Genomic DNA, 16,754 nt, shown 5'->3' on the forward strand with positions numbered 1-16,754 from the left:
TGCCTTTCTTTCACTTAGCATCAAACCTTTTCATTGGTATTGCTGTATGTGCCATCATTTCATTCCTTCTCATTGCTGAGATATACCACAGCTGTTTACCAATTCTTCAGCTGACAGACAGTGAAGTCCTATGAATAAAGCTGCCATGAATATCCACGTATAAGTTTTCCAGTGGATATAGGTTTTATTTCTCTTGGTTGAACACCTAGGAGAGGAACCTCTAGGTCATATTGTGAGTATATGTTTAACTTTTCAAAAAGCTGCCAAGGCTGGATGTGGTGGCTCATGCCTGTAATCCCAGTACTTACATAAGAGGAACATTTCACAGTAAAGTTTACGGAGGGCTGAGGCTGAGGTTCCCTCCCCTCCCCTCCCTTCCTATAGTGACTTGAAGTCACTATAACTTTCTTTGTTTTCCTCTGTAAGTTCTACAGATTTAGCTCCTATACTTAGGTGTTAAGATTCATTTCAAGTTAATTTTTGTATGTGGTATGAAGTGAGGAGCAAGATTTATTTTTTCCCATGTGGCTATCTAATAGTTTATTATTTATTTCTTTTTATTATGTTTTTCTGTCTCATCTTCTTTGCTTCTTACCTATTTTACTTAGGCTTTATTTCATTGGAAATAATCATCACTAATCAGGTAGATCTAATTCTACTTATTTCATCAGAGGTCACGTCTGAGCTTTGCAGAAATATCTTACCCTTTTTCCCAGGATGATCAAAGTGAAGAGTTAAAAGATGCCACCTGAGTTACCCCAGAAAATCCCTTATATTTAACAGCTTTTAAACCCAACTCATACTCTCCAGTGTGTTTTAAAAACGGCTGCGATCAGCTTATTATTTGCGTATGTTCTGAGGGCAAATATTTTTTGGCATTTGCAATCAGCCTTGCAACTGACTTAAAACAATTATTTCCAGATCACTCTATGTGTAACTCAGTATACACTGTCTGCCCTTTATAACAATACCTTTTCATTCCTGAATATTCATTTTGATCACTTTTTTGGGGTGGCTTGCAAATAAGCTATAGTTTCTTCAAGAACAATACACTTGTGTATATATATTTTTTCTGTTTGTAAAAAATTTTTAAATCTATTTATTTAGAGACCAGGTTATAAGACTGGCTAATTTGTGTATTTTCTTGGTAGAGACGGAGTTTCGCCATGTTGCTCAGGTGGGTCTCGAACTCCTGGGCTCAAGCGATCCACCCACTTCAGCCTCCCAAAGTGCTGGGATTACAGGTGTGAGCCACTGCACCTTGCGTTTTGGTGTATATTTTCTGGGTTCCTGCACAGCCTATCGTTTTTTTTTCTGTTGCCTTATAACATGAGAGAACTTGGTTCGTATTCTTGGATCTCTGTCTATTTTGCTCAAAACTCTACAGACATTTTATCTGGACACCTGCTCTTACAGTGCAAAAGCTGAGGTGGGATTTTTATTCTTCCAAGATAATAAGCTTGTCTCCACCCTCTGCCCTGGTATTACCATGTAGTGTGAGAAACCAAGCTCCATACCTTGTCCACAGCCATCAACAACCATACGTGTTACTGAGCACTTAAAATATGCGTGCCCAAAGTGAGATGTTCAAAATATATACCAGTTTTCAAAGACTTAATATTTACAATCTGTAAAATATCTCAGGAATTCTTAAAATACTGATCACAGGTTGAAATGATACTATTTTGGATAGATAGTATTAAATAAGATCATTAAAATTTATTGCAGTGGTTCTATTTTGCTTTTCAAAGTGTGACTACCGGAAAATTTAAAATCACACAGATGACTTGCCATTTTATTTCCACTGGACAGTGCTGCTCAAGAGTCAGACTACCCAAAATTTATGTTTTGGTCCTACAATGCATTTGCTGAGTAATCTGAACAAGTCTCTTTCCTAAGCTTCAGTTTCCTCGCCAGGAAATAGTAGGGATAAAAGAAGATTATGCAGGTTAAGCATATTAGGTTGGCACATAATCAACTCTTATTAATGAGAATTATTATTCTTAAAAGAAGGATTTTGTTTTAATCCTTGCAATTCAAATAATTTTCTAGGGTGTACGTTAACGTGGGCAACTTATCACTGATTTTACCTGGATTGTAGAGGCTCCTTTTGATCTGCATGTATACAATTCTTTTCGGTGCTTGACAATTTTCCTTGAGTTCCATCATCCTAGGGATGAAGCAGCCAGCACCCTGGCTCTTGCAGTATCTAGAGTCCATAGTTTTCATTAACTTTTTCCAACAACACCTCAGCCACTCAATGCGAGGCTAACATGCCAAAAAAAAACAACCCAAAAAAGGGCCTCATAAAAATACCAAATCTCTAACATCTCACTCCTCAAATCTAGCCTTTTATCCTTTCATAATATTTGGACAAAGACTCTGTGCTCAGTGCAAAAATTTCCTAACCTCATCAGAATTTCCAGTTTACCTTGCCCATCGCATTCTCATTATTTGTCAGACACCTCTGGTCTGTCTTTCTTTTTTTGATCCAAACTCCATCATTATAACCACACCCTTAAATCAATGAAGTTTTTTGTTTTTGTTTTTTAGATGGAGTTTTGCTCTTGTCGTCCAGCCTGGAGTGCAATTGCACAATCTCAGCTCACTGCAACCTCCGCCTGCTGGGTTCAAACAATTCTCCTGCCTCGGCCTCCTGTGTAGCTGGGATTACAGGCACCCACCACCACGCCCGGCTAATTTTTGCATTTTTAGGAGAGACAGAGTTTCACCATGTTGGCCTGGCTGGTCTTGAACTCCTGACCGTAGGCGGTCTGCCCGCCTCAGCCTCCCAAAGTGCTGGTATTACAGGCGTGAGCCACCAGGCCTGGCTGAAGTTGCTTTTTTTTTTTTTTTCTTTTTCTTTTTTTTTTGAGACGGAGTCTTTGCTCTGTCGCCCAGGCTGGAGTGCAGTGGCCAGATCTCAGCTCACTGCAAGCTCCGCCTCCCGGGTTTACGCCATTCTCCTGCCTCAGCCTCAGGGTAGCTGCCCGGAGCTACAGCCGGTGCACAGCCGCCACCGCGCCCGGCTAGTTTTTTGTATTTTTTTAGTAGAGACGGGGTTTCATCGTGTTAGCCAGGATGGTCTCGATCTCCTGACCTCATGATCCGCCCGTCTCGGCCTCCCAAAGTGCTGGGATTACAGGCTTGAGCCACCATGCCCGGCCCCTGAAGTTGCTTTTTAACTCGAGTTTCTGGTAGGTAAGATTTGTGGTGCATGAGAATAGCACTGCAGGGAAGGCTCACAAGAATGAGATTCTGGCATCTGCTCCATCCAAATGCTGCTCTCCTTAGCAGCATTTGGTTAATTGTTTTGGCAAATTCCTTAGAAATAAAACATAATAAAACACATGTCTTCTCTGCAGCATGGAGTTCTTGGGAGGAACCACAATGAAAGTAGGTATATGAAAGCATTTCTCTCTTTTTTTTAAATTTTAAATTTTATTTTTTGTGGGTACATAGTAGGTGTACATATTTATGGGGTACAAGACATGTTTTGATACAGATAAAGTATTTCCTTATCAAGTGAATGAAGTATGAACAAGGAGACCACAATAAACAAGAATGAGAAGGAAACAACACTCAGGATGAGAAAAAAGGTGAGTTGGGACACTTCACTGCTTTTAAATGAGTTTAAGACTCTGAGCTCAGACCAATCGTAGCTCTAGGTGGGGCATGTCACATATGCGGATCTAGACCAAGTGCTGTGATGTGCAGAACCACGGAGAATGTCTCTATCTATGGGATGGAGACACAATGGGGAGCACATTGAAGCAAGTCAGCAACCTGGAAGAAGTTTATTCCGCAAGCTGATGAGAAGACATGTTTAAGGGTCAACTGCCAACTAGGCTCCATGCACTGTCATTTCGGGGACAGCTGAAGAAATGGAGTAGTGATTACTGAGAAGAGAGGACTCAGTAAATGTGTCAGGTCTTCAAACAACTGGTTGACCCACACTGTGTAGCTCAACACATAAAAGTCAGGCATTTGTTGGAGGCCAGGATTGGCCAGGTTTTGTCCGAAGGCTGGGCATGAACATCAATGTTACAGACCTTGCCCTCTAGGTTCCCTCTGTCTCGTAGAGAAGGCAGATGAGGGAACAGCCAAATGGTGCACAGGCTTGCGCTTGAGCTTCATTAATGCTCAGGTGGACCAATGAGGAGAATAAAAAAGATGAAGACTCTGGTAAAGCCTAAGGCGAATGTTTCTAATAGAGTTTCCAAATATGGAACAGGGTCCTTTGGGAGGTAATGATCTCTTATCTCTGGAAGTATTCAAAAGCAGAAGATTAATGACCAATTCTATAGAATATTATAGAAGAAAGTGGAAGGTTATGCTAGATGACTGCCAAGTTTCTTTCTAATTAAGATTCTATGCTTCTCAAAAGGGGACAAGACCCATTCATTAGAAGACTGTTAAATAAAGAAAAATCTGCCTGTGTAAAAAGTGAATTGAACAAATGACATAAAAAGATTATTTTCTAATGCAGATTAGAGTTTGCGTTCATTGTCTAAAATTTTCCATGTCCAGTATTTCACAGTCAAAATCAGTCTTATTTATAAATACACGAAGGTATGCTTTCAAGTGCTTTATGTTTTTCCATGTCCATTCTGTGATCTTGCCCTCATTGTGTGAGAGAGAAAAGCCCATGACAGAGGCCAGAGGTACACTGCTGACCTTACAGAACTAGGCTTCACATTCAGAAACCACACAGATAATCCAAGAACCAATAAAACAATAAAGAAAATGGGAAAGTGGTAATTTTTCCAGACCTGCACATAATATTTAACCTCTGTCACCCTGCCGAATAACACAGGACCACAAAGGAAAGAAGGAACAAGAGCATAAATCCATCAACTATTCTAGAAAAATAAGCCATAATGTAGACCCTCTGGTGAGAGGTCGGCAGTCACTGTTGGAGGAGAAGAGGAAGGGTTGACATGGTGGGCTTAGAAAAGAAAAGATTTAAGAAGTTAATTACAGTCATCTTTAAATATATGAAAGGCAGCCACATTAGGAACAAAAAGAAGAAAGCAGGATTTGTTGAGTGCCTATTATGTGCCAAGCATTGCTTTCCATTACAAGTCCTCATTTAACTACATTTAATCTTCACCAGTAAAGAAGAGCCAGAAATAACCATTTTGATAGGCTATTTATTCACCTCTGTCCATTGCTCTGGGTATTAACACATTATTAGTCATCTGGGGAATTCGGAAGGCCACACACACCTTACTGCATTTCTCATGTTTCTACAGGGCATCCCAGAGCAGATAATGCCCTTCCATGAGACATATCTACATCTTCTGTCTTTCCTCTGCAGGCCCAGCTTCACTGGAACTGCTCCAGCCTCATGAGAGCATTTGGTCACAGCACCTGAAGTTCAACCATTGTTAAGTGTGGTCCCCATTGAACTATATACCAGGCTCAGCAGCCAGAAAACCCAGATCCCATTCTGGGAAAACATATATGTTAGAAAGAAACATATGTGATATCTTGTTGGGCAATTCAGTTGCCCTTCTTTGCCTAATTCATCAAAAACAACAACAACAACAAACTGTAAGTATTAAGCCTCCTTCCCATGCTAGAATCCTATGATTTCATGTTCTCTTCAGTCTCTCCCAGAAGAAAATGTCCAGTATTCAGGAAGCATAGCTTCCCAGGAAACAGACAGGGTAGGCAGCAGCTTACCCACCCCTTACTTGCGAGGAACAATGAGTCTGCCTCCTAAAGGATGGCAGGGGGCTGAAAGATGAGTTATCTAAAGACAACCTCTGCCATCCTCCATAGAGACCAGCACAAAGGCAATTAAGGATGAGTAGGAGGCCAATTTTTAGAGTCCACCATCAATATTTTCTGCAACCACAGTCCTGAATCTCACTTCATCATCTTTCTGATGTTGGTAACAAGCGGGCATCGGGGCTAAGAGAAAAGGAGATAAATTAGGGTTCCCAGCTGGACAGGTGAATCATGAAACAGCCACTGCCCTGCCGCTTCCCTTCCTGAGCTCGGGATCATGCGCACCCCAGTGATGGCATGGGGGTGACTTTCTGGGCTAGCTGGGGCAAGATCAAAGGCTGGTAGACATGTAGGGCCTTGTCTGAAAATTGGCAAGAAATGTTTTCCTGATTTAAAGCCAACTGTCTAGAGTGATGACTGTTAGTTTAGAATAGGATCCTTGGATGGAAGTGACAGGGCCATCCCTATTCTCAGCAGCATCCTTAGAAGGGCTCCCTTTTATCCCCTACAGGAAGTACCATTCCCAGCAGGCCTTCCACGCAGGGGCCATGCTTAATGTACTGGTTCTTTAGTAACAGCTAGAGAAGGAACCCCCCTCGCAAAAGCTCAGAGAGTCCTTGTCTAGACACAATGACAGTAACAGAAGTGAAATAAGCCACAGAGAGGGAAATAGGACATAGGATAAAGGGCACAGATTCTGGAGTCAGACAGTTCTGGATATTCACCCTGGCTCTGCCATGTACCAGCTACGTGATTTGGAGTTAGTTAACTCCCCTATGTCTTGGTTCCTTTGTATGTACAGTGGGAATAATAACGGGACCTAGTCCATAGAGGTGTTGTGAGAAACAGACCATGAGAGAACCATGTAAAACATGAGAAATGAAGTAAATGATTCTTTTTTATTATTATTATACTTAAAGTTCTGGGATACATGTGCAGAACATACAGTTTTGTTATACGGGGATACACGTGCTATGGTGGTTTGCTGCACCCGTCAACACATCATCTACATTAGGGACTTCTCCTAATGCTATCCCTCCCCCAACCCCAACCCTCTGACAGGCCCCGGTGTGTGATGTTCCCCTCACTGTGTCCATGTGTTCTCATTGTTCAACTCCCTTACGAGTGAGAACATGCGGTGTTTGGTTTTCTGTTCCTGTGTTAGTTTACTGAGAATGATGGTTTCCAGCTTCATCCATGTCCCTGCAAAGGACACGAACTTATCCTTTTTAAAGGCTGCATAGTATTCCATGGTATATATGTGTCACATTTTCTTTACCCAGTCTATCACTGATGGGCATGTGGGTCAGTTTCAAGTCTTTGCTATTGTGAACAGTGCTGCAATAAACATACATGTGCATGTATCTTTACAGTAGAATGATTTAAAATCCTTTGGGTATATACCCAGTAATGGGATTGCTGAGTTAAATGGTAGTTCTGGTTCTAGATCCTTGAGGAATTACCACACTGTCTCCCGCAATGATTGAGTAAGTGATTCTTAAGCAATAGATGTTAGATCACAGCCTGTGGGATCCAAAGTCATGGAAAAGAGGAATTTTGAATTCAAGTGCAACTCGATGGTCGTAACCAACAGTCATTTCCCAGGGGCTGTGGCCCATGTCTTTCAACTTCCCTTAAGATCTCCGGCACATCCATGCCTACTGAATTATACAATCCTCTATCTCGTGTCATTTCATCTGGGAAGGGAAAAGTCGAATATCAGCGTCAGCACTTGTTAGCAGCCTAATCTTCAGCAAATGCTCTTCAACCCCGCACTTTAACTTAAGAATTATCTGTGAGATGGAGGTAATCATACTTCTCTTTCCAACCCCCAGGTTCGTCATGAGAAATGAGTGACAGCACGCACCACTGACAAAGCTCTACGCAAAAATAAGTTCTCCTCCTGTAGACAGGAGCTGCATGTTTTGAGTGGAGTTCAGAGGAGAGGCACCTTCAGTCTTGGTAGCCTGTTGGTGCCAGGACTTGGAGGCCGGAAACAAATGGGCCATGTAAACATCGGGAAGACCAATGAGCATTTCACAGGCCACAGAGATAGGCAGGCTGAGCCATCACTATTTGCAAATCCCGCCCTAATTGGTCATTACAGAGAGAAGTGCACCGGTCCACTGCGAATTTCCCACCGTTCATTTTTAATCATGCACCGATCCCTCACAAATTTCCTGTTCCCTATTACTTCATTCTCTAGTACTAACAGATTTCATAAGGAGCCCACAGGACCATTTCTGAGAAATGCCATTTCCAACAGTTGTACCAAGTGATTTCTTGGAGCTGTATCGGGGGAGACCGTCACGTGTGTCTGCTGAGGGTACCGTCTGACTTGCTTCCTGAACTCAACTACGGACCACAGCACAAGGCCATTTCTCTCCTGTTCTTTCTCCTTCCCTGAGGCCGTCTACTGGATGGTGTTTTAATGTGTTTCCTTCCTAGCATAACTGTCATGGAAAGACACTCACTCACCTGTCCCAGAACTGCTCTTAGGAGGCGAGCTGGTGCAAATGAAGAGGCCTTATCTATGCGACTTCAGGGCGACTGGTGGGCAAACTCCTAGCTGCCCACACAAGCCTCCAGGACACAAACAGGTGTTAGGAATGTGGTGACCCTGGGCTCCACAGTGATAAAGAAAAGTGAACTCCTGGGCCTGACAGTGATAGAGAAACTCCTTGCCATTGGTTTTATTATTCTTAGGGATCCAGCTCTAAATTTATTGTGTATCAGTCATTTAATAAACATCTCTACAAGCCAGTCATTTAGCAAGCATCTTTATAAGTTGTAGCACACATCTATAAAACTTCTTTGAAAAATGTTTTAGCAAACATCTTTAAAAGCCTTACACCAGGCATTTGGGATACAAAGGTGGTGAAAAACAGACGTGATCCTGGTTTGGGAGCTTACAGTATAGGAGACAGACAGACATGTATTAGCTCATCACACAAAAGCATGAAATAATACCCTCTGTGTTGAGTTTACCGAAGAAATGTATGTGATTCTAGGAGAACATGTAACAAAGCAACCCCAATGAAATGATAAAGGCAGGGAAAGTTTCCCTGAGTACATGTAACTTTAGCAAAAGAACTTGTTATTCGTTAGCAATGGGGAGGAACAGTTTAATAAATAGGAGAAATCACCTGTTCAAAGGTGCTCTGGTGGGAAAGAAGGAGCAAAGTGAATCTGCAGGACTGGAGAGTAAGGAAGGACACAAGTGGTGCGAGTACACCTTAGAAAGAGGCAGGAGCCAGAGTCTACAGAGAGATGAGACTCGGTTAAGAACTGTGGCCTCGGCTGGGGGCAGTGGCTCATGCCCATAATCCCAGCACTTTGGGAGACTGAGGTAGGTGGATCACTTGAGGTAGACGGATCACTTGAGGACAGGAGTTCGAGACCAACCTGGCCAACTTGGTGAAACCCTGTCTTTACTAAAAATAGAAAAATTAGCTGGGCCCGGTGGTGTGCACCTGTGGTCCCAGCTACTCTACTCAGGAGGCCAAGGCAGGAGAATCGCTTGAACCCAGGAGGTGGAGGTTTCAGTGAGCCGAGATCATGCCACTGCACTCCAGCCTGGGCGACACAGCGAGACTCCATCTGCAAAAAACAAACAAACAAACACACACTGTGGCCTCTATCTCACAGCAGTAGGAAACCAGGGAAGGTTCTACCCAGAGGAAAAGAGTGGCATGACTGTACTTGTTTTTGGAAAGCTGACTTTTGCTAATGAGAGAAAAGATATGGGGGAGGAGAGGTGAGCAGTGGAGGGAGGAGACTAGTCTGAAAAACACTTGCCATTGTGCTGGGGAAAGATCACAAAGCATGGACTAGGTAGGTGCAGTGGGTGGTGGAGCCACACTAGGATGTGATGTGGTTAGACCCGGGGCAAGAGAAAGGGACAAAGATGAACTCTCAGTTCCATATCAGCAACTAAGCAGATGGCGATGCCACTGCAGAGGGGGTTGTCAGGCTGGTGGAGTAGGCAGATCATGGCTTTGGGGTTGTTGATCTGGGTTATGTATAAACGAATACATAGAGAGCTGTATTATAATACATCTAATAGATCCTGAAGTCAGGTCTGGGTTTTCATCCTGGCTTTGCCATAAATCATATTATTATTATGAAAAAATTACTTTTGATAAATACTTTCATACTCACTGTTGTACTGGATTCTGACGACGCTCTCAGGGGACTCAGGAATGGGAGCGAGATAGGTGGTTAATTGGTAGGGGAATAAAAAGCAGGTGTCAGGAAACTTCAATGAAGTCTTCGATAGTAGAGATCGGGTTAGAGGACAGGACTCTAGAGACAATATTCTTCTGAACATATCAGATTGTATTTTCTAAATTATCATTTTTTAAGCTATGAAGGATTCATTTCGGATGTATTAAAAAAAAAAAAAGCCAGCATGTAAAATAATAGACAGCTGGTCTCCCTGGATTAAAGTAGGCATAACAGAGAGCATCAGTGTTTCCTCCCCTTCTCCCCTTTCATCCGAGACCTCATGGAAGGGGCTTCCAGGAGGGAATTCCAGTCCACAGTACCTTACTCCTTCCACTTCTTAGCTATTGATGGATTTCACAACAGGCCACACCACCCAAGTGCGTTTTAAGTCATTCTGGCCTTAGCTGCAAGTGGAATGAAGCATTTTTAAGAACCTGCCATGTTGTGTACACTGGGCCATCTTATTTCATCCCTTCCTTTGTGGCTCAGTCCCAAGCCATCTGAGAGCTGAGAGAACCAAGGTTCAAAACCAGTTAGAGAATTCTTCAGCAGTAAACCAGGACTTGAAATTAGTTTTTTTCCCAATCACTTTGTATTTTCTTTTCCTTTTTTCCTCTTTTTTTTTTTTTTTGGAGAAAAAAAATGATACATTCATTTAGCCATGATCTTACCACTATGATCATACCACATCATACCACATACCACTACAATCGTACCCCATGTCAGCTCTATCACCCAGGCTGGCATACAGTGGTACGATCATAGTTCACTGCAGTCTTGAACTCCTGGGCTCAGGTGAGCTTCCTTTTTCAGCCTCCAGAGTAGCTGGGACTACAAGTGCAGTCATCACATCCAGCTAGTTTTTTGCAGGGGCAGGCATCTCACTACGTTTCCCAGGCTGGTCTCAAACTCCTGGGCTCAAGTGCCTCCAGAGCACCTGCCTCAGCCTCCAGAGCAGCTTCGACTGACTACAGGTGTGTGCCATCATACTTGGATAATTTTTAAAATATTTTGTAGAGGTGGGGGTCTCACTATATTGCCCCGGCTGGTCTCAAACTCCTGGGCTCAAGCGATCTTCCCGACCGCAGCCTCCTAAAGTGTTGGGATTACAGGCGTGAGCCATTACGCCCAGCCCACTTCGGTGTCTTCCCTGTGCAGGCTCACAGGGGACGTGGCACTGGACTCCGACCGAAAGAAAGGCAAATGGTGAACGCAGTGGCAGAGGCATCCTTCGGAACCAGCTGCTGCTCCTCCTTCCAGCCTGCTTTTCCCCATGGTGTTGGCGCTAAGACCCTGGGAGACAGAGTGGCTTGCTTTCACCTTAATTAGCGCAGCAATTTGCTAAATTTTGTTTTTCCCTTTTTAAGAGTGTTAATCAATTTTAGCTCAGAATAGATTGGAATGGCACGCAAATTACCACGACAATCCCCAAATGCTAAATTCTGAACATCTCCATCAACCTCAGAGCCTGAAATACATGAAAATCGGAAACTCTGGCCGGCATGTCAGTGATCTATTAAAAATGTTATGGCTGTAAAATGAAAAGATAATGGCTTTATGAGGTTTGGAACAAGCAATGTGCCAGAGTCAGCTTCATGCTTAGGTGTTAAGTCCTTCCTAAGGTGATCGGAGACAGAGCATCAGTGTATTTCTGCAAAGTTACATGTTCCTCTAATCACAGCAATTTGTTAAATCCACAAGCATTAGCGGGTACCTACTATGCACCAGAAATACAGAAAAGAAGAAGATGTGGCTCCTCTCCTCCTATCCCATTAAGAAGGGTCCAGTAGACAGAGAAGTGAACAAAAAATGTCTTCCTCTTTCCTGTGAAAGTCAGGTGTTTCTTAAGAGGAGTTGGCACTGCAGCTGAGTCCTGAGCGATGAACAGGAGTTGTGGCAAGATAGGTGGGAAGGGCATATCAGATGGAAGGAACAGAATAAGCAAAGACTCAAACACAGAAGAGGGGGCAAAGGGAACCAGAGGTGTGCTCTGCTACTTAGAGTTAAAGGAATAGTAAAGGTTTACAGGAATGCCAGTGACAAGACTGGAAGTAGAATCAAGAGCCAGAATATTCAGGACTTCTTAATTGGTCTGTGGGTCTCAACATGATGCAAGCGAAATGGTACTACAAAAAAATTGTAAGGGGATGAGATGACCAAAAAGGTTTCATTTGGTTGAAATCCCTCCAGCCTGACCTAACCTTTAATATTTATTCACCAGTGTCTTTTTAAAGCACATTCAAATATATTCTCGCATTTGAGTCTCTTAATTATCCCCATGTTTGGTATTTCATCCATCTTTTCTACTGATGAGAAAACAGGTCCAGCAGAGGTGCGTGGTTTACTTTGTGTCTTTTGACCAGTAAGTGACATTACGCAGATTTAAACTCCAGCCCATGGGGGTCTGAGTTTAGCACTTACTTCACTGGGTAATAGAACTCTCTAGATGACAGCTACCATAGACCACTTTCAGATTCTACACCAGAACAATGGCCTCCAGCGTCTCCAGAAAGACTTGGTGGTCAAAACTCAGACCAAAGTGGATTCTGTGCACACAGAGTGGTTACTTTAATACTTTGGATAATAAAATCAGATTTTGGTGGCAAACAACCTCATGACGCCGTAGGCACTTTCAGTTAGGAGCTGAGATTTCTGGTATTGCTACAGTCTACTAAACCACAAGCAGTAACGCTTCCAGCTAGAGGAGATCACGGAGGTGCCTCCCCTCCTGCCCATACCTTGAGCTCGTCTGCATTGTAGAAGTCCACACGCACGGCGGGCACCATCCAGGTCTGGAAGAGCGTGGCCAGGATCTGCTCCGCAATGGAGTCAGCAACAAGGTGGAAGTGCAGAGGGTTCCGTCTGTGGGGAGTGTGAGAAGGAAGGGTCAGGCAGAGCTGTAAGGCTCTTTGAATTACAGCTGCAAAAACACACTCTTCACAGTTCCTATGGCGGGGCTCCTTTCTAAAGGCAATTGTGAGAGTCAATCTGGCATGTTACAAAACCAGTACTCACTGGTGAGGCTGCAGGAGCTGAAAAGGAGAGAAGGCATCTCACCCAACCTCCGTGACTCAGAGAAGTGACAACCAACCACCGATCACTACTGACACCCAATTCAGGCCAAATGCCATACCTGTTACGAGGATATTCATTTCTTTCCTGAAAGTCGTAAGGAGAGCATGTGTTAACAATTTGGTCAACCTTTACATCTGCCACCTGGACTTATCAGCCTTAACGCAGAAACGCATCAACATAGGGTAAGGTTTTTAGACTGGCTGCAGGCGGCTGGCAAGAGACTTCTCTCACAGCATGGTGTAAATTCAGTCTTCTGCTTGTTCCTCTCCAAAAGAAAACAAGGCTTTAAGACGGAGTCATCCGGAGATCCCATCGCCCAGTATCAAATCAGCTTGTCCTCACTTTTAATATTTCTATAGCTTTTACTCATCCAAAATAGACCACTTTCAGATTGTATACCAGGCCAATGGCCTCCAGCCTCTACAGAAAGCCTTGGTGGCCAGAAATCAGACCAAAGTGGATTTTGTGCTAACAAAGTGATTATTTTAATACTTTTGGTAATAAAATCAGATTCTGGTGGCAAATAACCTCATTATGCCCTGAACACTTTCAGTTAGGAGCTGAGATTGTCTGACGCTGCTTTTACTGAGGCAGCACCCAAAACATCAAAGAGCATTACGCAAGGGCAAAACTTCTGGAGTTAAATGGAAATGGGTTTCAAACCCAGGTCTGAAATTTATGAGTGGGAATCTTAAGCATGTCACTTACCCCTTTGCACTGCTATTTCTACATTCTGGAAAATGTGGAGAAACACTTTCTCATAAGGCTGCTGTGTTGATTAAATATGATAAGAAGTGCAAACTATGGCACATCAAAAATAAACATGGGATAATAATCAATAGCAGATGTGCCCTAATGAGGAACCGGCTAGACACAAAATATCAGTCAAGCACTACTAGCATAAATACTATTGCGCTACTACAAATAATGACATACAGCGTAATGCCATGAGTTACAGCATAACTCATTCATGGCATGAGTACCGACTAGCAATAGAGCACTGTGGCAAATACAAAGATGAGAATGACCCGGCCCGCTGACCTCAAAGAGCTCATACTGCTCAGAGACAGATGAGCGCAGTTAAATATAAGCACGGCGCGGAATGTGATAAGGACTACAAAAGAACACAACGTTCCATGGGAGTAAAGCAGCAGCCAATTCTGACGGGGTCAGAAGGACGTGTAAGAGGAGAGGAAAGCTGTGCCCTAAAGGGAAACGCAGGACTTTGACAAGAAGAGAAGGCAGAGGGGATGCAATCCGAGGTGAGCAACAGGAGACAAAGGCTGCACCCAGGGTGTATTAGGAGTGGGGGCCGGGGGTGGTGGGGCTTAGCAGGGCTCCACGGTTGGGGCAGAGAAGGATGGACATGAGAATGCAATGAAAGTTTAATTGAAACAGTCCAGACCGGGCGTGGTGGCTCACACCTGTAATCCCAGTACTTCGGGAGGCCAAGGTGGGCGGATAATGAGGTCAGGAGATCGAGACCATCCTGGCTCCAACACAGTGAAACCCCGTCTCTACTAAAAATACAAAAATTTAGCCAGACGTGGTGGTACTTGCCTGTAGTCCCAGCTACCTGGGAGGCTGAGGCAGGAACACTGCTTGAACCTGGGAGGTGGAGATTGCAGTGAGCCGACATTGTGCCACTGCACTCCAGCCCGGGTGACGGAGCGAGACCCCGTCTCCAAATAAATAAATAAATAAATAATAAATAAATAAAATAAAAACAGACTAGACCTCAGGGAGGTGTTGGGGGCAGGATGACTGGCTTTTTAGCTTTCAGCCATCGGCTTGGTCACTCCCCAGCCCTGTCCTATGTTCCAGACATACAGACTCTCTCTCAGTTTCCCACCCCCTACCCTGTGCTGTCTCTCCACCCTGGGCCTTATCATGTTCAGCTTGCTCTGCAGGGAACTGTCCCGCAGTTGCTCATTCAATAAATCCTTACTGAGAACACCCCATTTGTCAGGGGATGAGCCGGATGCTGGGGGCCACAGTGGTGAGTCAGACACACCTGCACTGTCCCCATTGTCTTGGAGCTCACAGTCTTGCCCACCCTGCACCTCCACGTTCAGTACTTGGTTATCTTAGTCCGCTTTAGGGCCACCATCATTTGCTCCTAGAATCCTTTCCTGACTCCCCATGTCTAGGTCAGGGGCCCTAACTCTTATCCCAGCCGTATGTACCCACCTACTCGTCCTTAGGTAGTGGTTGACTGTCTACTTGTCTACAACCCCCCTGGGAGCTCTGCAAGGTCAAGGATCACATCAGATGTGTTCAAATGGACAGATCCATGATCTACAGCTCAGTGCCTAGAAGACAGGAAGAGTTTAATAAGTGAACTGAATGGATAGATGGGTGGTGAGTTGTGGATAGATGAGGGGAACAGATGTAGACATGTCATTTAGGAGATCATCAGACTTGGGGGGTGTGAAATGAGAATCTGATTAAAACAGTGTTGGCCAGGTGCTGTGGCTCATACCTGTAATCCTAGCACTTTGGGAGGCTGAGGCGGGTGGGTCACCTGAGGTCAGGAGTTTGAGACCAGCCTGACCAACATGGAGAAACATGGAGAAACCCCGTCTCTACTACAAAATACAAAGTTAGCCAGACGTGGTGGTGCATGCCTGTAATCCCAGCTACTTGGGAGGCTGAGGCAGGAAAATCACTTGAACCCAGGAGGCAGAGGTTGCAGTGAGCGGAAATTGCGCCATCGTGCTCCAGCCTGGGAGAAACTCTGTCTCAAAGAGAAAAAAAAAAAAAACCCCAAACCAGTGTCTATGCCAGGAAGAGCGATAAGGACGCTAAATCGCTAAATCTAGAGGATTTCAGAAGAACAGATCTTAGATATGAGAAAAAAAAGAGAAGGAGGAGCGGAGGGCAACATTGGGGTTCCTGGGTGGGTGGCAACGGCTCCAGGACCAGGGATACGATGAGGAAGGCACCGTGGAGGAGGACACTGAGTCTGGGATTGGGCACACCAAGCTGAAGGCGGGGGTGGCAAAGCCAGTGCTGTTGCTGAATGGGTGGGTCTAGACCTGAAGAAAGTCAACCCGCCATACACGTGACAGGTGCCTGAGGGTAATAAACTGAATGAACGAATCAAAAAGCAGTCAGCACTGCAGAATTTCCCCACGGGACCCACTGCCTAAAGACTGCAACTTTCCCGTAAAATTATCCACGCTCACCACGCTCAGTGGAAAGGGGCATATCTTCCTTACAGCTTCCCTGAACACCCTATAAGAAGCTGCCACTGGGCCGTGGTGATGTTTGGTGGCATGAAGGGACAATGCTGTGTTGGCCCATTGGCTTACCTGAGGGCCAAGTCAGAGGCAGTAGGACAAAGTCACTGGGATATAGATGGTCCATTTGGCCCTCACCGTTTCCACGACTGTCTCCCAAGGCCATAGTTGCCATAATGGAGTCTTCTTAATGGAGAATGGATAAAGGTAAGCCTATAGCACGGTCAAGTTGCATGTTCATCTACAGTGGAGGGGCAGCTTAATTTGAGCCAGGGGGTGACAATAATAAAAGGCCCAAGCTTCTTATATTTGCTCTAACGCATCATACTTCCCACATTTCTATATCTTTCTGTTCCCTCTCCATGGAATGCCCTTCCCTGCTTGGAAGCCCCATGAATTCCTGTCATTCTTCAAAATTCCCTGTGTAACCTTCTGTGAGCCCTTCCTTGTGTCTTTCTCCCGCTAACTCTGCGC

The 16,754-nt window shown here is 44.3% G+C and overlaps 1 protein-coding gene across 5 annotated transcripts in view; it reads right to left on the bottom strand.

Annotated features, from left to right (window-relative positions):
- The window catches only part of LARGE1 (LARGE xylosyl- and glucuronyltransferase 1), a 645,964-nt gene that overhangs the window by 305,577 nt on the left and 323,633 nt on the right, over positions 1–16,754 (bottom strand). For all 5 annotated transcript variants that reach the window (XM_033232744.1, XM_033232741.1, XM_033232742.1 and 2 more), the window contains one exon: positions 12,702–12,825. In XM_033232744.1, coding sequence (XP_033088635.1) covers positions 12,702–12,825 — 124 coding nt within the window. The remainder of the gene's footprint in view (positions 1–12,701; positions 12,826–16,754) is intronic.

The sequence above is a fragment of the Trachypithecus francoisi genome, unplaced genomic scaffold (assembly GCF_009764315.1).
Source record: "Trachypithecus francoisi isolate TF-2019V2 unplaced genomic scaffold, Tfra_2.0 Lachesis_group14, whole genome shotgun sequence".
Lineage (NCBI taxonomy): Eukaryota > Metazoa > Chordata > Mammalia > Primates > Cercopithecidae > Trachypithecus > Trachypithecus francoisi.